This window comes from Chelonia mydas, chromosome 2, assembly GCF_015237465.2.
Source record: "Chelonia mydas isolate rCheMyd1 chromosome 2, rCheMyd1.pri.v2, whole genome shotgun sequence".
NCBI lineage: Eukaryota > Metazoa > Chordata > Testudines > Cheloniidae > Chelonia > Chelonia mydas.
In genome coordinates this window covers 149,611,790-149,635,443 of record NC_057850.1, presented here as the reverse complement: position 1 = coordinate 149,635,443, position 23,654 = coordinate 149,611,790, and the positions used below count along the sequence as shown (strand labels likewise).

General features: G+C 40.8%; 1 protein-coding gene across 10 annotated transcripts in view; it reads right to left on the bottom strand.

Annotated features, from left to right (window-relative positions):
* Positions 1 to 23,654, bottom strand: part of TEX10 (testis expressed 10) — a 122,190-nt gene that overhangs the window by 54,547 nt on the left and 43,989 nt on the right. For all 10 annotated transcript variants that reach the window (XR_005224473.2, XR_006288795.1, XM_037893422.2 and 7 more), the window contains exons 9-10: positions 19,788 to 19,965; positions 1,181 to 1,269 (exon numbers count right to left, since the gene is read on the bottom strand). Coding sequence is in view for 8 of the 10 variants with exons in the window: in XM_037893422.2 (XP_037749350.2) it covers positions 1,181 to 1,269; positions 19,788 to 19,965 (267 nt within the window). In the remaining 2 variants the exon portion in view is untranslated. The remainder of the gene's footprint in view (positions 1 to 1,180; positions 1,270 to 19,787; positions 19,966 to 23,654) is intronic.

The following is a 23,654-nucleotide window of genomic DNA, read 5'->3' as shown; positions in this document are numbered from 1 at the left end:
CAAATAAAGTAAATGCAGTAATTTTATCAAAGATATGTTGTATTCTTAATATAAAGCAAAGAAGTTGAAATGCTGCTTTAAGTGTAAAATGCAGTTCATCATTAACTCCAGAGTCATGACCAGAGATTCCATAAGATCACCACCAGGGGAAAAAAAAAAGGCGTTGAAGTGGGAGGTGCTGCTGTGCCTATTTTTATAAGAGCTGTTTCAATGCACGCAACAAGGCACAAAGCCCATCCTAGGCTAACAGCTTTTCACATTTCTGCAATCCATGTGGCATAATGCTCAGCTCCAAAAGTGGAGAACAAAAGCAGCTGGGATCTGCAAAAGCAATTTCACAAAGGGAAAATTGCAATATACAGTTTCACATGTGTAAAATATCAATTGCTGCATTAAGGATGCACAGTACACTAGTTTTCACACTAATAATTTCTCCCTCTGATTGAGGACTACGTACATGCTAAATATGAAATCTGAAATCCAAACTGCTTCTTTGCGACTCATGCACAAAACCTCACTCCCCACCTTGGTCTGCCAGATTTAACCATCCAGACACTCTGTAGAGCACATCTTTTATCCTCTTTGTTTGGGAAAATCTTGGGACTTGACTTATTTGCATCGGTGTTCAGTGGGTGGTAATAATTCTGTTTGTCTAAAGAGCACTGGAAGCCCACTCTATTGTGCTCATTAATTCTATTATCAATCAAAATAAATAAAGCAGTTATGCAATTCACTTAAAGCAGGAATAATTTCTTTTTCTTGCTCAAATAATTCAAACATTGCTGAATAGATTTCCTTTAAGTTTTCAAAAAGAAAACATAGGACCGTAGGGTGAGAAGGGACAGTGTCATCTAGTCTAACCCCCTGCCAAGATGCAGTACATATCTGTGTACTGAAACAAAATATGAAAAATATTCAGTCCACATGGCAATTGAGGGTGAAAGAGTAAGCCATTAATAATAGAAAATAAGAATGAAAGTGCTTTCTCACCCATAACCAAAGCATATCACAATGCTAGAATTTCTGATCTTTTTTCCATTGTGTACAAGTATTTAACCCATATTTAATATTCATCATTTATCTACTTTATACAGTAATTATACTAAATGAGATTCAATATCACTTTATCACAATCAATTTCATGTTCTTAATTTCAATTTATAAAATTCAAAGGGATTGCCTGTAAGTGTCGAAAACAAGAAGCTGAAGTAGTCCACATCGTTCACTGAACTGTCCTGCACCTGGCATTTCCATCCAGCAAAGGAAGATCTATTTAAAAACAAAAACAACGGGAGGGCTATTATAAAACACTATAATTAAAAATACACTTTTGGAAATCAGACATTAATATAATCAATTTAAAAATCAAATCAGTATGCGTTATTTTGAGCACACCCATCCCTCTACTGTTAAAGTAAAACTTATACCAGCTTCACACAATTTTATTTGCCTATTGGGTGTTTTGTTTGTTGTTTTTAAATGGATAACAGAAAACTTTCCTCCTCCATGACTGTCATCAAAGGTGGCCTGTAGATTGTGTTCCTGAGGCGGTAAATTTTCATAACTATTGATACAACACTTATGGGAAAAAATAGCAGCCACCAGACAATAATTTGGACCAATTATATTTTACCTGGAACCTTATTTTACATTTGATGTTATAGATTTAAAATAAAACTAATTTTTTTTAAATTAAAAAGTCACTATTTTGGAAGGCCAAGTTATATTTTTCATTATATTCAGTAACTTTAAAATATCTCTTTTTATGCAACAATGGAGTCCACTAAATAGTAGTGTCAGCCTATATTTAGAATGGATAAGGATCTTAAACACAGGAATTATAATAAAAAAAAACATACAGAGAAAAGAGACCCAATGTAAAACTCGTTTTGAAGTTTCTCATGGTGTTATATTTTTAAATAGGTAAGACATAATGCAGAGCTAATAGCACCACCTATTAAGGTTGCCCAAGACTTCCTGTTACAAGACTCTGTTTTCAGTTGCTTATAACTTGGTCAATCTAATTATTTGGGTTGAAATTTCCCATGTTGAGTGTCTGCCTTAGCCAAAATGGTTCAGCCATCTACAAGAATGAAGTTCAGGGGAATACATGTTGTTTTGCCCATGTTAACTTCTGATGACCTGTTCTTTGAGAAGCTCTAGCACCCCCCAAGACTTGGAGCAGAAACTTGAAACTTGGCAAGGGGTGGCCTATTTGTCAGGGATATGACTTTTCCTGCCACAATGAAAATCCACCCGAATTTGGCCAAGTTATAAGCCTTTGAGAAAATTACAGTTCACACATGCTCAGTAAAGAGATGCTAGAATCTTCGTAGCTTAATTCCCCAAACATTCTGCCTGCCCAAAGCATACTCCATCCCAGGGCTTCAGGGTTTCTGTGCAATTACAGCATTGGACAGTTCTAACCCATGCTGGGCCCTGATCCAGGTTACCAGAACGCTGAACAGGGAGCCAGTCTCTCTTTTAGTTTCAATGCACCCTTTGCTGATTCCCAAGTAGCTTGGAGAGGGAAGTTGCCTGAATTGCATGCAGAGGAGACAAGAGCTGTACCTGGGGAGCATAGACAGGGACAAGGAGCCTGGGAGATAAAGGGACCTCAGAGCCAGTCCTGGATAGGCAAAGAGACTGGAACTGGGAGTTGGGGGAAGCAGAGAAAATTGAGACTAGATGGGCAAGGACAGAGGGTGTCAGGGAGGGAAAGATTTATTGGATAAACACCAATTTCTTTCTTTTTTTTACCCTGGGGGTGTTTTATTGGTAGTCAAAAATAGAAAAGACCAAAACCAAAAATCAGAAGCCCTTCCTGCAGTGGAAGCCCATATGTCTCCTGGTGAAGACAATGGCAGACTCCAGGGAGGACAGTTCTTTATTCAATGACAGGGAGGACTCTTTTCCATGACGGTGAGGAGTAGATCTCTAGAGGTTGTGCCGATGGGTAAGGTGCCCTGGTTCTTCCTACTCTCAACCACCGAGGCCAGGATCAATGCTGAGAGGTGTGACAACAGAGCCAGAGCTGCGCTGGTTGAGTCCAGACTTGCAGGCTGCTCCTTCTCTCCAGTCCATGATGCTGTGCAGGGCTTGAAGGATTTCCCTCCAGAGGCCTTGCCGTATCAGTCCTTATGGGAAGGCACTGAACTCCTGCCTTGGTCTCAGAGAGCCCATTTCAGGGCCTGACTTCAACACTGGAAGTGATGGTGATGCTGACTTTGACATCCATGTGGAGGTCAGGTAAGGTGCTGGGGTGTTGACGCCAGATCTTTAGTCATTGCTAATTTCTCTGCACCAGCCTTAAGTATCACCTGCCTGCTTGACAGGACACAGAACAATTTTGGCTTGTCCACTAGTACAATTCGTGTGCGTGTGTGACTTGTTCATACTTATGGAGAAGGACAAGCATACCAAACATCTGTCTGGAATGTGCAATTCCCTCAGGCAGAACAGACGCCTACTCTGACCATCCTTCAGGGGGATTAGTCCATCACAGGACAGACAGGGCTTGAAGCCCACAGGTTTTAAGTCCACTGTTTTGAAGAGCCCTACAGAGGGAGCATATAAAGGGGGGATAAAATCACAGAGGTCAAAAATAAGAGATCACAAGTAGTTCTGTAGATTTTGCAGAATTTAGCCTGAGCTAGGAACTAGCAGGTCAGACACTGTGACGGTGTCGGGACTCACCACCGCAGTGCCTCCTGTTATACACTCTGGGAATTAGCTCAGTTCTGAGCACCGTCTGTCGGTGGTGTCCTGTCCGTCTCTTGTCCTGCTGGCATCTGGACCCGCGTTGCTCCTTGCTCCGTGGCGTCCTCTTCAGGACACTGCCTCCGGCAGTGCCCCCAAGTCCACACTCACCCCCTTCGGGGGGTAGGGGTGGTTAACAGCAGTCTTTTCTCTTCACCCCAGCCGCAGTGGCCAACCACATCCCTAAAGTCTAACTTCTATCAGGGGTCGGGTGCAGTCCGCTATGGCCACTCCTAACGGCCGGGTGTAGTACAAGGGGGAAGCAGGGAACCCAGGCCCGCCCTCTATTCTGGGTCCTGGCCCAGGGACCCACTGGCAGCAGCCTTCCTGCCCTCCTTCGCTCCCCTTGTTCGCCTCTCCTCCCTGGGCCACTTCCCCTTCGGCCAGCTTGCACCTTGTGGGCCCTTCTATCAGGGCCTGCAGCCTGGCAGGTATTGGGCTGGAGCTCTCCTCAGCTCCCCCAAGCCTGCCCAGCACTGCGCTGTCCTGGGTGCTGGTCTCCTTCACTCAGGTGACAGACCTTCTCCCTTGCAGGTCTGAGAGACGCTGCCTGCTCCCTTCCTGGGCAGCCTTTATATAGGGCCTAGCCTAGCCCTGATTGGCTGGCTGTAATACTGGCCCTGATTGGCTCTCTAACAGGCCCTCCCTGATTGGCTGCCGCCTTGTGCAGCCGCTCTGGCCTGTTGTAGCCCAACCTGGCATGGGGGTGGGGCACCGCCCCACCACAGACACATACCAGTTTCATCTTACTGCCACTATGAGACAAACCTTTCTATCCCTGCAATCCCCTCCCTCATTCACTATACAGCTTCCAACTTCTGCAACAAATGAGGAAGGGGTCCCATCAACAATAGTTTCTTTTCTTTCACAATACAATCCTTAGTCATCATAAGATCAGGTCCATCCAGCGCAGTGAATGAGGGAGGAATCTGTTGTAATCATTGGGTTTACAACTTTATCTCATTTGTGAGTTCGACTGTAAAAAGTGAGGGAAAATTTATAAAATGCCACAAAAACCTACAACAAATGCTGATGGGGAGAGGTTCAAAAGCAAGAGAGAAAGACTGAATTAGTCCAAACAAAAAGGTCTAGTGATAGAACAAGGACTGTGTTAAGATCTTGTCTAGTAAACAAGAATACTGTAAAACCAAAATAGGTGAACCAAATTCGGGGTGTCAAATAAGGCCTCACTGATGGACAAAATAATAAGAGGATGGACTATTCCATGCATCACTTCCCTTTGGGGTTCTTAAACAAAGAGATCTTGGGGAGAAAAACTGGCTATTGGAGTGAGCTTCATTACCATGGCTTCCACACCCTGGAACCCCAGGCCTTCTTCATCCTGATCCTGAGAGACTTCCCAACTAGACCAGGCCTGAAAGAGGGCCCCACATAACATCATAACTTCTACCATCAGTGGCTGAATCCCAACCACCACCTGGGATCTGAGACTTTCTCTCGTCAACCCTACCCTCTCATGTCCTTTTTCTTCCCTATACTGTTTCTTTCTTATCTCTCTCCTTTATTCATTCTGTCTAATAAGAATCTGACTTAGCCAACCAAGATTGTATATTCTGCAACATTTTTGTGAGCCTGTGACCAGAAAGAAGCAGCTCAAAGCAATACCCTTAATAGTCCAATGCTGGTACAAGTTGCCAGGTCTCAAAGCGGCAGATAAGACAGCATGCTGTGCGAGTGTTTTTCCAACAATGAGGTGGCAAGGGAGACTCAACACCAGAGACAGAAGCTGCATTTTCTCTGTTTGCTATTCTTTTCTCTCCCGTTTTGTTTTGCCTTCTTAGGAAATGGGATTGGATTTAAACATCACCACCAATAACAACAGCTCCAGCCCATCTTTTCCCCCAAAAGGACAGTAATTACCATCTTTAATACCATCTACAAGACTGGCCTGCTTCTTTCTAAAGTCTCTCTTCAGCAAAAGGGAAAAAGGAATGTTGTTAATATGAAAGCTTTACTTAATATTTTACATTTCAAATGCTTTAACTGTTTCTTCCTTCTTTTCCTGCAGCCTTAATAAAAGGTTAAAGAGGTTTTAAATGGTGTGGTTGCCATGGCACTAAGCAGGCTGAAGTCTGTACAACAAACCCTAAATCTTTTTTAAAACTGTTTAATGTTGGACAGTGACAGGATTATGTTAACACTTTTGACTCTTTGGGCCTCTTTACTCCATCTCAACGAACACAAGTCTCATGGAAAAAATAATATGTGATTATATAATTAAAGACTGTATCATAATACATATGCACAAGAGAGCCACACTAAAGTTGCACAAGCAACCTTTGTTCTGACATTTCCTAACTTTTGATAATTACATACAAAAACCTGCTAAAATAACATTGCTTGACTTTACAACTTTAATAATCAAACGCACAGAACATGGTCTAAGAGCCAGGAGATTTAGGTTCTATGCCTGGCTCTCCATTTACTGTGAGACTTCAAGTCATTCATTTACGCTCTCTGTGCCTCAGTTTGCTCATCTGTACAACAGATGACTTATCTGAGGATGGGTCTAGGCTGTTCTCAGTGGTGGCAGATGACAGAACAAGAAGCAATGGTCTCAAGTTGCAGTGAGAGAGGTCTAGGTTGGAAATTAGAAAAACTATTTCACTAGGAGGATGGTGAAGCACTGGAATGCTTTATCTAGGGAGGTGGTGGAATCTTCATCCTTAGAGGTTTTTAAGGCCCAGCTTGACAAAGCCCTGACTGGGATGATTTAGTTGATGTTGGTCCTGCTTTGAGCACGGGGTTGGACTAGATAACCTCCTGAGGTCTCTTCCAACCCTAATCTTCTATGATTCTATTTGCCGGAAGTATGTGAAGTTTAATTAATTGTATGGGAATGCTTTGAGAGCTTCAGATGAAAGGTTCTATAGAAGCCCAAAGTATTAGTATAGCCAAATATTGTGATACTAATATATGCTGTGTATAGAAGCTAATCTATAAATTAAATACAAGACTAATATGGTCACCCTTTCCATAGGATTCAAGTATCTAGTTAAAACTATTACTTTTTGAGGTTCATGGAAGTGATTAGGAAATGGGATCAAAATGTTCAATATAAAGAGAAACCTCAATTTCAATGAATAAATGTAGATGCATTACAAACAGGGGAAAATAGCAAACTATCTTGCACACAAATTGTAGTGAAATATATTAATACTTTCAAACTGAAAACTATATGTGTATTTCTAAAAATATATTTAAATACTGCTCATAATTTAAAAGTTAGAAATATTTAACTCTTAAAACATGCCTTTTGTACTCTCCAATACATAGGGGAGGAGATATAGTTAAATGTAAGTTTTAGTTTCCATTTTTTGAATAAATTCGTTTTATCAAAGATAGGAATCTAACTGTTACAGAACTGTTGATGAGCGGGACCTCTTCAATCATCTAGCCCAAACCCTAAATTAACTATGATAAACTGTACACTATAATTTCCATAATTTTATCTAATCTCAATGAGAATCTCTCTATTGAGCATGTTGTAACTGTATCATTAGGCAACCAGTTCAACAGACCAATTGTTATTAAAAATCAAAGTTGAATCTTATTAACTTAAGCTCACTGCTTCTTTTGCTATTCATGTCACAGATTTTCCAGGTAGCAGCAGTTGTCAAAAGTCTCTTTTCTCACTTGTATTTGGCAAGAAAGTTGTGACCTTTTCTTTCAGATGCAGCCCTTGCTACTTTTATCCATGCCTTTATAATCTCCACTTTGCATTATTGGAATATACGCTATAGGACTGTATCTCAAAACCACTGGGAAACTGCAGTTAGTGCAGAATGTGGCTATATCCCAAAAGGAGTCCATTATATTCATGCTCTGTGATCTACGCTCGCTATCAAATGATTTCTGAGTGAAGTTTAAGGTGTTGATTTGAAAGCCCTACCTGGGTCTTAGCTATTTCTGAAACAACTCTTTCCATGTGATACCATGGTACCTGCAACACACAAGGTGCCTGAGATAACAAATCCCTAGCTTAAATGGGAGGAGGTTGGGGTTCTCAACTCTGCAGTACACTCTCTTACCCTCTTCCAGGCAGCCAGAGCTCAGATTTACTGACAGGAAATGTAGCAATTCAAAAATATTCATCTGCACTTCGAAATCCCTTACCTCTCCCACCATCATCTTTACTTTTGGTGACAAACTTTTACTCTCCAAAAACTGACTCTAAGAAATACGAAAACTACCTCATTTCTTTCAAAATAACCCACAAATTAAAGAGAGAAAACAGCAGAAATAGTACTGTTTAAGACATGCATGAAAGAGGTGCTGAGGCAGACACACAGCAGCTGCTGAGGCACACACATGCTACATATAGAACTCTTGGACATATTCTTCACAAATATTGTCAAATCTTTCAATAAGCCCTGTAGTTGAGGCATTATAGGCTACCTTTCAAACATATGCATCTGAAAGGCACATACAAAATGTGCAAATGGACACATATGGTAACTGCTCACAATTACATTTTCAGTGGAACAGGTACACAGGTGAAGTTTATGCATTAAAGGAAAGAACTAAGATAAATGGTTTTAGGACATAGGGTGTAGGCCATTTGTGCTTGCATATAATTTAACATAATTAGGGATGCAAATTCTGCTACTAGTTTAGTCAAGGGTAGTTAGGGCTTGTCCACAGAAGAAAGTTGCACTGGATTATCTAAGTCAGCCAGCACCTATCAGACAAGGGAGATATTGCTCAGAAGCCTGCAACTTTGTCATGAGACACCTCCACCTTCCCTTTAGTCTTCCAAATTTGCACTCCACCATCATTCTGCAACTACACAGTGTTTAACTAAACACTGTCTTTCTCCTATTGAAGTATACTGTAAAAAGTTTCATAAACCAGGGAAGCAGAAAATAAGCTGGGTTTCCCAAAATGACAGGAGGAATCACACCATCATTAGTGTGCTTAGTCATCTTGGGAGCAAAATAATTTTTTCCCATTGCATAAAACAGACGTGAATTTCTAAATAACCTGGCATCATGGACCTTTCCAGACTACCCCCATACTAATATTGATGAATTTTTCCACAGCGGTCAACCTGGCCTTGCAGCTTGATGAAGAAACACCCTTTCTGTTGATGAATTCTGAAGCTAGTTTAGGAGGCAAAGAATAGCTATCTGGGTCCCAACAGTGACCCCACTACAATTTGGAAACCCCAACCATGCAAATCGATCAATAATCTCCCATGTATTGCCAAGCTTTCTGAGTCCGACCCAGGTCTGCAGCACACTCCCCCATGACAACAGCCCTGACAAAAACAACAAGTAGTCTGGTGGCACCTTAAAGACTAACAGACTTATTTGGGCATAAGCTTTAGCGGGTAAAACACCACTTGTTTTACACAAGAAAGCTTATGCCCAAATAAAACTGTTAGTCTTTAAGATGCCACCAAGACTCCTTGTTGTTTTTGTGGATACAGACTAACACTGCTACCCCCGATACTTGACAGCCCTGACAGTTTCTCTACTGATACACCAAATTGGTTACCTACTAACTAGCAGCAATTGGGATTGGCAAGCTTCCAGATGGTGATGACACATGCTCTCCACCATCTGAGGGGAATTTTCACGTGGGTGTTCCACCGATTTGGGGCGAGCTCTAGTCAGATCTCTAGGAAAGTAACCTGAAATTCTGCAGCCACTACAGGTTATCGCAGTTGTACATGACTATCCTGTCCCACCAGTTGAATCCAGTTGGCTAAGCCCACAAACAGTGCTCCACCGAGAGAAACACTCCAGGAAAATGTCATGCGGAAGTATCTACTTGATTTCATCCTCCTCTAGCAGTATTTCTACATCATCGTGGATGTCCCTCAAGTCAACCAGCACCATCTGGCTGTGTTGACTGCCACTACCTATGGAGCAGCCTGACAAGGAAATGACTATCAGGATTGCAGCATTCTGGCAAAAGTTTGCAAAAAGTTGCAAAAAAAAAAAAAAAAAAAAAAAAGAAGATCTGGTGAATTATAAGACAACTGGAGAAGAATCATGTGGGTTTTTCTTTAGTTTGATCCCAAGTTCCAGAATTGCAGTGGGTTCCAATAGGTATCCCATAATGCAAAAACCTAAGTGGTAGGACACTGCACCATGGGATACCTGCCCCAGAATATTGTGCAGTTATTTTTTAAAAGCAGAGATCTGTGTGGATGCAATATTACATGAAAGTAGCTTAATCCAGCATGAACAAAACCATATGGATGGACTTTTTCAGGATAGTTATACCTGTATAGATAAAACAGAGACACTGAAAACTTTCCCATGCTGACAAGCTCTTAAACTGGTTTTGTCAATGCCTATGTGGACATTTATTTTGGCTTAAGAGTGGTTTATTTCAGTTTAGGTTAGACCAATTCCTAACTGACTTAGGCCAAACCAAAACAGGACTGCTTTAAACTTCAGTAAGAGTATCCCCGTTTGCATCAGTTTAACCAAACTGGTTTAAAGTCATACAGTTAGTGGCTTTAGGACAGCACATTAGATAAACACTGCTCACATCTTTCCCGCCAGATGGGAGGGATGGGGGAGAGGAGAGGAAAGGAGTAAAGGGAGGTCATGGAGGTGGCATTTGAAAATGCTGGAACTCTAAACAGGATGCCATCCTTGAACACTGCTCTTGCCTTGCCCCTTGTCCTCATATGTAGGTATTCAACTAGTATGGGTCTGGTAAGTTTTTCAAGCCCTGATCATAAATATTGAGGGAAAGATGGTGCTTCCGCCCCCATAGGCTGCAATATACAGGTAAAGGGCTAGAATTTTTTTATTTTTAATCAACTCTTTTGGAGGATCAGGTATTTTGGAAGTGTAGGTATGACAAACTGCAACTAATATCTAGAGGAATTAAAGGGGATTTGGAGAAAAAAATATTCCTACTTTAAATAAAACAACAGTTTGGCCTCAGCATTGTTAAAAGTAAGCTTTCACCTGCTACTAATTTTCTTTGTGGTTGCAAAGGCTGTTTGAACACAAAAAGAAACTGCTTATATACATGAACTCCTCACTTAACAGTGTAGTTATGTTCCTGAAAAATGCAACTTTAAGTGAAACGATGTTAAATCCAATTTTCCCATAAGATTTAATGTAAATGCGGGGGGTTAGGTTCCAAGGAAATTTTTGGGGGGAAGACAAAAGGCATTATATACTGTGGTTGGGAAGTGCCCTGGCTTACCCCACACAGACACAGCCCGCTGCAGGCAAGGACGCTAGGAAGCACCTTCGCAGCAGCAGTGGCAGCTTACCTGGAGAAGAACAGGCACCGACTTTGCTGGGGGATGCTCCAGGCCCACCTCTTCCCGTCCCTGCTCCATTGCAGGCCCACGTCTTCCCACCACCACTCCACCTCCTCTCCAGAGCATGCCGCATCTCCGCTCCTTCCCCTCCCCCAGAAAGTCCTAAGCGCCGCCAAACAGCTGACCCATGTGAAGTAGAAAAAGTATTATCCCCATTTTAAAAATGAGGAAACTGAGGCAGAGACGTTACAATGGAAAATACTTTCCAAATCTAATTACAGCTGTTTCTACTGTTGGCTTTAAAGCCTTACTCTATTATCAGAGGTTCAGCTAATATATTTCTCCCATCCCTGGAGAGAATTTCTCCCCACCTATATATATATATATATATATATATATATATATATATATATATATATATATATATATATATATATATATATATCCATATATATCCATCCATTTGCTGGAGTTGCCAGTACAGTTCCATAGTTAAGGTTCAGTTGAGATTTGAACTTAAAGCAGGGATTCAACCACTTTGTTATGTGCGAAGAATATAGCATACTCTCCCCAAAATTACAGCATTTGCTCTTCTGAATTAATGTTCTGAGAATTTATAAGTAAACCCATTAATTTGGGAGTTAAAGAATCTATTTAAAATTAATTGTAAGAAATTAAGCACAATGTAAATTTTTTGTGTCCAATGATCTCAGTCCACGCATTATCAATTTACACAAAAACTAGCAGAGAGCTGGATCTTGTAGATTTGGTGCAATCAGTAGATTCAGAAAAAAAGTTTTTTTAGGAACAATGGGAATTTTATCTATTACGTTTCTTAAATAAAAGTTTTTCTATCAAAGGTGAAATAATGTTCTCCTTCAGAGAAACTCAAACACGCTCTACCATCTTTCATTGTTCTGAGTGGGACTGAGGCCAGGCTGCCCTTAGTAAAGCGGTCCATCCATTTGTTCCACATGCTGCTCTTTTCTAACACCTAACAGCACTGGGGAACTACTATTTTCCAGAAAGGCAGGTTGACTCTATGAGGGGGGAAAAAAATTGAAACTTTCTAATGTCTTTAAAAATCAGTTCCAATTAACAGTAGATCACAAACACTAATGTACATTAATTATAATTGTGTGTACTCTGTCACTCTGGTGCTGAGGTAAGGTTGTCTGGGTGCCTTAACTGTGGATTTGCATAGAATCATAGAATATCAGGGTTGGAAGGGACCTCAGAAGGTCATCTAGTCCAACCCCCTGCTCGAAGCAGGACCAAGTCCCAGTTAAATCATCCCAGCCATGGCTTTGTCAAGCCTGACCTTAAAAACCTCTAAGGAAGGAGATTCTACCATCTCCCTAGGTAACGCATTCCAGTGTTTCACCACCCTCTTAGTGAAAAAGTTTTTCCTAATATCCAATCTAAACCTCCCCCATTGCAACTTGAGACCACTACTCCTCGTTCTGTCATCTGCTACCATTGAGAACAGTCTAGAGCCATCCTCTTTGGAACCCCCTTTCAGGTAGTTGAAAGCAGCTATCAAATCCCCCCTCATTCTTCTTTTCTGTAGACTAAACAATCCCAGCTCCCTCAGCCTCTCCTCATAAGTCATGTGTTCCAGACCCCTAATCATTTTTGTTGCCCTTCGCTGGACTCTCTCCAATTTATCCACATCCTTCTTGTAGTGTGGGGCCCAAAACTGGACACAGTACTCCAGATGAGGCCTCACCAATGTCGAATAGAGGGGAACGATCACGTCCCTCGATCTGCTCGCTATGCCCCTACTTATACATCCCAAAATGCCACTGGCCTTTTTGGCAACAAGGGCACACTGCTGACTCATATCCAGCTTCTCGTCCACTGTCACCCCTAGGTCCTTTTCCGCAGAACTGCTGCCTAGCCATTCGGTCCCTAGTCTGTAGCGGTGCATTGGATTCTTCCATCCTAAGTGCAGGACCCTGCACTTATCCTTATTGAACCTCATCAGATTTCTTTTGGCCCAATCCTCCAATTTGTCTAGGTCCTTCTGTATCCTATCCCTCCCCTCCAGCGTATCTACCACTCCTCCCAGTTTAGTATCATCCGCAAATTTGCTGAGAGTGCAATCCACACCATCCTCCAGATCATTTATGAAGATATTGAACAAAACCGGCCCCAGGACCGACCCCTGGGGCACTCCACTTGACACCAGCTGCCAACTAGACATGGAGCCATTGATCACTACCCGTTGAGCCCGACAATCTAGCCCACTTTCTACCCACCTTATAGTGCATTCATCCAGCCCATACTTCCTTAACTTGCTGACAAGAATACTGTGGGAGACCGTGTCAAAAGCTTTGCTAAAGTCAAGAAACAATACATCCACTGCTTTCCCTTCATCCACAGAACCAGTAATCTCATCATAAAAGGCGATTAGATTAGTCAGGCATGACCTTCCCTTGGTGAATCCATGCTGGCTGTTCCTGATCACTTTCCTCTCGTGTAAGTGCTTCAGGATTGATTCTTTGAGGACCTGCTCCATGATTTTTCCAGGGACTGAGGTGAGGCTGACTGGCCTGTAGTTCCCAGGATCCTCCTTCTTCCCTTTTTTAAAGATTAGCACTACATTAGCCTTTTTCCAGTCATCCGGGACTTCCCCCGTTCGCCACGAGTTTTCAAAGATAATGGCCAATGGCTCTGCAATCACAGCCGCCAATTCCTCCAGCACTCTCGGATGCAACTCGTCCGGCCCCATGGACTTGTGCACGTCCAGCTTTTCTAAATAGTCCCTAACCACCTCTATCTCCACAGAGGGCTGGCCATCTCTTCCCCATTTTGTGATGCCCAGCGCAGCAGTCTGGGAGCTGACCTTGTTAGTGAAGACAGAGGCAAAAAAAAGCATTGAGTACATTAGCTTTTTCCACATCCTCTGTCACTAGGTTGCCTCCCTCATTCAGTAAGGGGCCCACACTTTCCTTGGCTTTCTTCTTGTTGCCAACATACCTGAAGAAACCCTTCTTGTTACTCTTGACATCTCTTGCTAGCTGCAGCTCCAGGTGCGATTTGGCCCTCCTGATATCATTCCTACATGCCCGAGCAATATTTTTATACTCTTCCCTGGTCATATGTCCAACCTTCCACTTCTTGTAAGCTTCTTTTTTATGTTTAAGATCCGCTAGGATTTCATCGTTAAGCCAAGCTGGTCGCCTGCCATATTTACTATTCTTTCGACTCATCGGGATGGTTTGTCCCTGTAACCTCAACAGGGATTCCTTGAAATACAGCCAGCTCTCCTAGACTCCTTTCCCCTTCATGTTAGTCCCCCAGGGGATCCTACCCATCCGTTCCCTGAGGGAGTCGAAGTCTGCTTTCCTGAAGTCCAGGGTCCGTATCCTGCTGCTTACCTTTCTTCCCTGCGTCAGGATCCTGAACTCAACCAACTCATGGTCATACCATACCATAACCTATTTGATTTTTAAAAGTTTAATATATATACCTCTTAAATTCCTGGGTTTATAATGCTTATTTTGGGGATAACTACAACGTCCCTGTAATATTTTTACACTAAATTAGTAGTCTGTCTAGAAAAGTATCCTGTTTCTGACAGCATAATACCCTAAATTTTTACCCAGAATATTTACTTTCAATATTAACGCCAATTTAATATAGGCTTTGTCTGAGAATATACACCCGTGTGTTTCTGGGAATATACACACAAATATACTCACATATACAGGTAACGTGGTTTTCAGTGTAGGGATAACTAAAAGGAAAGACCCTTTTAAGACAGGAAAAACAATTATCAAATATAATGACGAGTCAACGGTGCTGCTGAATAGGATCTATTTGAAGTATCTGACAGACAGGCAGGTGGTTTGGACTAAGAGAAACTTGTACATGAAAAAGTATTCTCCACAAAACAGAATTTGAATAGAAGTAAAACAGTGCCATCTAGAGGCAATCCAACAGTTACAGCATATTGAAGAATCTGGAGGGATTGATTTATATAAACTTGTATAGGCAAAACACATGTATTCCAGAATTCTGTGGCTACAGAATGTGCAGCAGAACCAAGTTCTTGTTACCAAACTGTGCAACAGTCTGTTTTAAAGTTTTGGAATTTTTAAACTTACACTTTTAGCCCTTTTGATTGTGAAAGAAAACTTTCCAAATACAAGGAGTACTTGTGGCACCTTAGAGACTAACCAATTTATTTGAGCATAAGCTTTCGTGAGCTACAGCTCACTTCATCGGATGCATACTGTGGAAAGTACAGAAGATCTTTTTATACACACAAACCATGAAAAAATGGGTGTTTACCACTACAAAAGGTTTTCTTTCCCCCCACACCCCACTCTCCTGCTGGTAATAGCTTATCTAAAGTGAAAAGGAGTACTTGTGGCACCTTAGAGACTAACCAGTTTATTTGAGCATGAGCTTTCGTGAGCTATAGCTCACTTCATCGGATGCATAGCATATCGTGGAAACTGCAGAAGACATTATATACACACAGAGACCATGAAACAAAACTCTGTGTGTATATAATGTCTTCTGCAGTTTCCACGATATGCTATGCATCCGATGAAGTGAGCTATAGCTCACGAAAGCTCATGCTCAAATAAACTGGTTAGTCTCTAAGGTGCCACAAGTACTCCTTTTCTTTTTACGAATACAGACTAACACGGCTGTTACTCTGAAACTTATCTAAAGTGATCACTCTCCTTACAATGTGTACGATAATCAAGTTGGGCCATTTCCAGCACAAATCCAGGATTTAACAAGAACGTCGGGGGGGAGGGAGGGGTTAAGGAAAAAACAAGGGGAAATAGGTTACCTTGCTTAATGACTTAGCCACTCCCAGTCTCTATTCAAGCCTAAGTTAATTGTATCCAATTTGCAAATGAATTCCAATTCAACACTCTCTCACTGGAGTCTGGTTTTGAAGTTTTTCTGTTGTAATATCGCAACTTTCATGTCTGTAATCGCGTGACCAGAGAGTTTGAAGCGTTCTACGACTGGTTTATGAATGTTATAATTCTTGATATCTGATTTTCCAAATACAAAGGCCCACCATACATATATATTAGGAAACTGAGTGATGAAAACAGAGGTCAGCAATGGGCCTTTCAGAACAGACACTGAAAAAAGTTTAATTGGTAACATACATAGGGACAAGAACATTTTAATTTTCTCTCAGTCACGTTTTCTGTTGCAAGGTTGAAAATGGCTTGTTTCAATCGACACCAGCAGTTGCGTGATTTTCAAAAATGGTTCCAGAAGGAACAACTATTGCAGATATCAGTTTTCAGCCATGATTTTTCCTTATGTAGATGGGAATGTAGGAATTGCCTTATTAGATCAAAACAATGGTTCACCTAGAATACTATCCTGTTTCTAAGAGCGGACAACACCAAATGCTTCAAAGGAAAGTGCCAGAAACACTGCAACAGGCAATTATAGAGTAACCTGCCCACAAGACAAGTTTCTTAGGGCTAGTCTGCACAAGACGTTATACAGATATGATCATACTGGTATAATTAAGCCACCATAGTTATATTGGTATAACTCCCTGTGGACACTCATTCTGCAATTAGTGTCTTTTTCCAGTTCAGTTTAAACTGCTTCTGAAGTATTAACTAAACCGAGAAAAGGCATTCTTATTCTGGAATAAGAGTGCCCCCACAGGGAGTTACACTGGTTTAATTCATACTTTACCCTTTTACCAGTGTAACTTCCCATGTAGACAAGCCCCTCCGTCCATTAGAGGTTGGTTTATGCCCTGAAACAGGAGTTCATATGCCTTCTAAAAAAAAAAATTAAATCTCTATTACTGTAACTTTGAATGTTCTCATTATTCATAAGTGCCCAATCATTTTCAAATCTTGGTAAGCTACTCATCTCAATGGGGCCTGACTGTAAACTAGTGCAGTGTTTTATTTCTGGCTGCCTCTACCCAATCGGCATTCATTTTTTTTTTTTTTTCTCTTAAAACTCCCCAGCAAGGGGGCAGTAAGGGTGAGATTGCTGGGGTAGTCCGGATGCTGATATTTTAACCACCATCTTGTCTAACTCTATTCAGAGTAGATCTATGCAACGAACTGGTAAAATGTCTGTCGACAGCAGATTTCTCACTGCTGCTACCATCCATGGAGCTCTACTGGTAGTAGTACCTATCAGAAATGTTAATTAAAAAAAAAATCTAGTTGTAGACAAGGCCCCGAGTTCACAGACAGACTGAAACAACAAGATGTGCATAGTCACAGTCACCTCAGTGAGGTGTTGATTCCAACATACTAACAACAATTTAAATGGCAATTTTGTTAACTTGCTCACTGCTAGTCCTTTTAAGCAGAAATATCCTATTTAATGTTCTTATTCATAATTGCTGTTTGAAGTAGGAAAAACTGGAGTGGAGAGCAGTGGGTCAAGTTGATTGCTGTCACGGATCACTAGGGTAGAAGACTAGGAGTTCAAAGCCTGCCCCTTATGGCCCCCACCCCCACAAATTCAAAATCACTCTTTGCCTCTGCCTGCAAAGAGGAAGGGCAGATGAGATGCATTACTTCTCCACTGCCAAAAGTCTTAACTACCTCCTGGGTGCCAAAAATCTTAACTACCTCCCACGCCTTCTGAGGTGCCAAAAGAACCAACTGTCCCCTACCCAGCTGCCAAAATCTCCAGCTTCCTGACAACTTCCAGAATGCAGTAATGCGTTTAATACAAAAATCTGCCGCACTCTTAAAAATTGAGACAGCATAAAGTAAATTTTATTTAATATCAAAATAAACACCACAAGGAAAACTGTCCCCATTGCATTAATCATTTTTGCATTTATTTCAAAATTGAAAGGATGTACTGAAATTGAGGCCGCCACTGAACTTCTAGTATATGGCCATGGGCTTTGCCACAGAATTTTATTTCTAACTTGGAACAAACTACACAGGGCTTTAATCTTATAGTTTAACACATGATAACATGGTATGTACAATTTTTATTGGCATCATTTTGTGCATTGGTTGTATTATTCACTAGTGGTGAATCCATAAACAAGTTATGCAGATTTTCCTAAACTAGTACCAATAAAATTTTTATACCACACCCCACCATTATGCACTGTGTTATGCGCCACACACTTTACTGGAAAACTATTTCTTAAGTTTTAGAGCGTTTTGAAAAATTGTGTGATTTTTTTCAATCCTCTACTTAGAGCTTATTTATTTGGCGTCCAACCGTAGAGGGAGAAAAATTTAAGTTTAAAGATACCTTCTTTACAGATCCACAGCATTGGTGCTACCCCCCCTAGTTTCAGATTAATCTCTTGGAGAAACTCTTCAGTGTGCCACACCCCCACTCTTCCTTTAAGGTAGGCCACACGGCCTCACCACCTCCTGTGGCCAAACATCTGTGGCTCCAGACCTCCAGTGTCACACTGCAAGTTCTGTTCAGTGAGGCCAACTGAGACTCTCTCCTGGTAGAGATTTGTACACTCTTCAGGGATTAGTGCACCTCACCAAGCATTTGCAGTGACACTCAAACAGCATTGTCAAAACAGTAGGGTTTATTAGTCAACTGGAACACAGCATAGACAGTCCTTAGGTTAGCATAGAAAACTAAAGGTTAAAGCACAGACCATTCTAGTTAGCCCCGAGCCCAGCCAAGCTGTAGGGAACCCCATGGTTCAAGCTTTGTCTGTCTCTCCATCTGACCTCCTCAGTCAGATCCCAAGCGACAGCCCCAGCTCCTTCCAGCAGCCAACTCTTCTCCCCTGCCCCAGACACACACCCCTCTCTAGTCCTTTGTTCTCCAGCTGAAGGATGTTTGCTCAGCTTCCTGCTGAAAGATGAGGAAATCCATCTCCCTCTGGGTCCTTGGTTGCTAGACTCAGTGTCCTAGTGATTGGATTTGCCATTATCACCTCAGCCAGTCCTTTTCCAATGACCCACTCAAGCTCAGACAACTAGGCAACATTAGTACCTATGTCTCTGAGCCTGCCCTGAGCGCAAACAGTCATTTTCCACCCAGGAGAAAATGTAGCCTACAGGGGAAACTGAGGCACACATAGGCAATATAAAAATATTACCTAAAATTTGTCACACCTACAAGGAACCTTTCTTATAAACATACACTTTAAAATATCATGGGTGAAATACATGGCCCCATTAATATTCCTATTGACTTTAGTTGGCCCAGGATTTCATCCAATGACTTTCAAGCTGGATTTCTGAGGATCTTCCAAGGCAAGGAGCAATTATTAACAAGAGATTAATTATTAATAAGCCATCTGTCTGGCCAGTATCATTAGGCTATTTACCACAGCAACCAAGGTAGACATTCATCTTAAGAAGGAGTTTGAAGAAGGGCAGGATATGACGACACTGATTACTGAGAGTTTCACCGTAAATGAGAGCATGTTAATGTGCCTATTGGGAAAACGAACAAAATGAAAATGGAAGCTGCCATCTCTGGCAGAGCAAAGGGGGCAGATCATAACACACAGAGATAAGAGACTGGAAAAATTAAGGGGGAACCTGTGGAGGGACTTGATCAAAGAGAAGAACTGAGAATGTGATTTTGACAAGACCATCAAGTTCCCATTTCTGGCTCTGCAGGGTCATGTGATATCTGACCTTACTTGCTGAATTACTATAATGTTTATAAACAATTACAAATTAGTAGTGTAATTATGACATGGTGAACGAAAACTCACTGCATAAAATAACTTGATATTTAAGAAAAATAATACTAAGTTAAAAAAAACCCAAAAGCATAGTTAAATAGATGGACATTTTACCTCACATGCAGTATCCCAATGAGGGTGGCAGCTAGATCCGAAGACATTCTTCCCATAATGCAGCAGCGACTTAGAGAAGAAAGTAAGTCAGTTGGTAGACATGGTAGAAAGTATACAAGCTGCACTAAGCGTTGCTGTGACTCTGCTGGAAGAAGAACCAGAGTGCCATCTAGTGGATCTAAATTTTAAAAAAGGTACACAAAAAAACTGAATTAAACACTGTCATGCTTGAAAAGATTTTCCCCCTAATATTGCATAAGACACTGAAGACTGATTAATCCACCAAAGCCCAACTTGTCCCTTCAATTCTAGGACCCATAGTAAATGGATGGCCACTGGGGACTGTTTTCACAAATGTAAGAGCAAACCAATCAAGAAGTTTGTCTGTAAGGACAAAGTAGCAAAGAAAGCAAGGAGGGGTAAAGAAATCAGGAAGGCCACTGGGGCTCCTACGTGGCTGTAAGTATAATAAGTTAAAAGTATTAACAATACCAAGCATTTACAATACATTTTTCATCTTCAAAGCATTTTACAATATCAGTTAAGTAAAATATCCATATGAATTTTCGCTTCAATGTCCGTTTCTGTATGGCTCTTTCTATTTGGGTTTTGGTAACCACTTGCTTTTAGATTATCCATGTTTGGATAAGTGTAATCCACTATAAAAAAACTCCCATTCAAGCACATGTATAGAAAAAGTGATAAACAAAGCAGCCAGACTATCTGCACACTCAGGGAAACAACATAAAGATTCCATTATTTTAGAAAGTGAAAGGTTAGATACTTCTTCACAGTTCCAGTATTGCTAAGCCCAAGCATTCAAAGATCATGAGTCAGTCCAAAAATTAATTAAGAGATTGGTTTAAAAATCTTGAGATTGTTTAAAAATATTAGATTTAGAGTTCTTTTTAGATGTCTTATGGTTCTTGAGTGTATAGTGTATACTTGGGTCACATTTTCAGACTTTTCTCTGCAACAGTGAAGTATAGAAACTTAATTTTAAAATGAAAACAGATTCTTACAATATCACTTGACTTAGAGTTGGGGCTTTACGAAAAAACAGTAAATATTGCAAGACTCAGGATAAAAACTCATGAATTGGCAACACTGCAGTAAGAAATACTTTCTTCAGGAAATTCCAATGCTGCAGAATAATGGAATAGACAGAGAAATTATTATTAAAACAACAGTAACAAAAATACTTTATATAGGGCTTTTCATCCTGATAGACCTCAAAATATTTAACCAACTTTTATATAAAACACAGGAATTCCTTTCACCCACAAGCAAAATGCAGCCTGGGATGGAACAGAGGAGCTGTTTAACAGCACATAGCAACACTTATTATTCATATTGCAGTAGCAACTAGTAGCCCCAGTCATGAACCAGGGGGCCTAAGTATGCTAAGTACTGTATCAGTGGTTCTCAGCTTATTTACCATGGTGGGCTTGTGGGCTTCATCCAATACTACCTGTATGGACCTGAGAATGTCACATGCGCCGCAGCCATGTGCTGATTGAGCTGCAAGTTGAGAACAACTGCACTGTACAAATATAATGAAAAGATGATCCCTGACCCAAAGATTAATCATTTTAGTACATGACATTTTGCACCTTGAAGTCTTTAAACCATGATTTGAGGACTTCAATAGCTCAGACATTGGTGAGAGGTTTACTGCAGAAGTGGGTGGGTGAGATTCTGTGGCCTGCATTGTGCAGGAGGTCAGACTAGATCATAATGGTCCATTCTGACCTTAATGTCTATGAGTCTAAGAGAAGAAAAATACTGCATCCAAGCAAAGCAGGGAAGAACGTAATTTCTTGAAATTTCAGGGAAAATCTGCGTAAGAAGAATATAATTACCCAAACTGGAATTTGGCCAATATAGAAGGGCTAACTTCCCCACTCTTGCAACAAATACCGTTCTATAAAAGTCTTATCCAAAGTATAACACCTCTAGGAATGAGGGCTGTCAAGAGACTAAAAAACTTAATTGTGTGACTAAAAAAATTATCCGCGCAATTAAACACACTGTTAATAATATCAGATACTAGGAATGGCAATATACAAAAACCTGTTGGAGAACACTTCAATCTCCCTGGACACAATAACAGATTTAAAGGTAGCCATCCTGCAGCAAAAAATCTTCAGGACCAGACTTCAAACAGAAACTGCTGAGCTTCAGTTCATTTGCAAATTTGACACCATCAGCTCAGGATTAAACAAAGACTGTGAATGACTAGCCAACTACAAAAGCAGTTTCTCCTCCCTTGGTGTTCACACCTCAACTGCTAGAAGAGGGCCTCATCCTCCCTGATTAAACTAACCTCGTTATCCCTAGCCTGATCCTTGCTTGCATAGTTATACCTGCCTCTGGAAATTTCCACTACATGCATCTGACGAAGTGATTATTCACCCACGAAAGCTTATGCTCCAATACATCTGTTAGTCTATAAGGTGCCACAGGACTCTTTGCCACTGTTAATAATAGAATACCATTTTTCTAAATATTTTTGGATGTCTTCTACATTTTCAAATATATTGATTTCAATTACAACACAGAATACAAAGTGTACAGTGCTCACTTTATATTTATTACAAATATTTGCACTGTAAAAACCAAAATACTATTTTTCAATTCAATTCACACAAATACTGTAGTGCAATCTCTTTATCATGAAAGTTGAACTTACAAATGTAAAATTATGTACAAAAAAAACTGCATTCAAAAATAAAACAATGTAAAACTTTAGAGCCTACAAGTCCACTCAGTCCTACTTCTTGTTCAGCCAATCACTCAGACAAACATGTTTGTTTACATTTACAGGAGATAATGCTGCATGCTTCTTGTTCACAATATCACCTGAAAATGAGAACAGGCGTTCGCATGGTACTGTTGTAGCCAGTGTTGCAAGATATTTACGTGCCAGATGTGCTAAAGATTCCTATGTCCCTTCATGCTTCAACCACCGTTCCAGAGGACGTGCTTCCATGCCAATGACAGGTTCTGCTCAATAATGATCCAAAGCAGTGCGGACTGACACATGTTCATTTTCATCATTTGAGTCAGATGCCACCAGCAGAAGGTCGATTTTTTTTTTTTTTTTTGGTGGTTCAGGTTCTGTAGTTTCCACATCGGAGTGTTGCTCTTTTAAGACTTCTGAAAGCATGTGTCACACCTCCTCCCTCTCAGATATTGGAGGGCCCTTCAGATTCTTAAACCTTGGGTCAAGTGCTGTAGCTATCTTTAGAAACCTTCTTAGTGTTTTGTCAAATCTGCAGAGAAAGCGTTCTTAAAAAGAACAATGTGCTGGGTCATCATCCCAGACTGCTATAACATGAAATATATGGCAGAATGCAGGTAAACAGAGCAGACATACAATTCTCCCCCAAGGAGTTCAGTCACAAATGTAATTAACGCATTATTTTTTTTAATGACCTTCAACAGCATGGAAGCATGTCCTCTGGAATGGTGGCCGAAGCATGAAGGGGTATACAAATTTTAGCACATCTGACACGTAAATACCTTGCAATGCCAGCTACGAAACTGCTATGCAAACTCCTGTTCTCACTTTCAGGTGACACTTTAAATTAGAAGTGGGCGGCATTATCTCCCATAAATGCAAACAAACTTGTTTGTCTTAGCAACTGGCTGAACACGAAGTAGAACTAAGTGGACTTGTAGGCTCTAAAGTTTTACATTGTTTTGTTTTTGAGTGTAGTTATGTAACAAAAAAAATCTACTTTTGTAAACTGCACTTTCATGATAAACAGCTTGCACTACAGTACTTGTATGAGGTGAACTGAAAAATACTATTTGTCATTTTTACAGTGCAAATATTTGTAATCAAACATAATATAAAGTAAG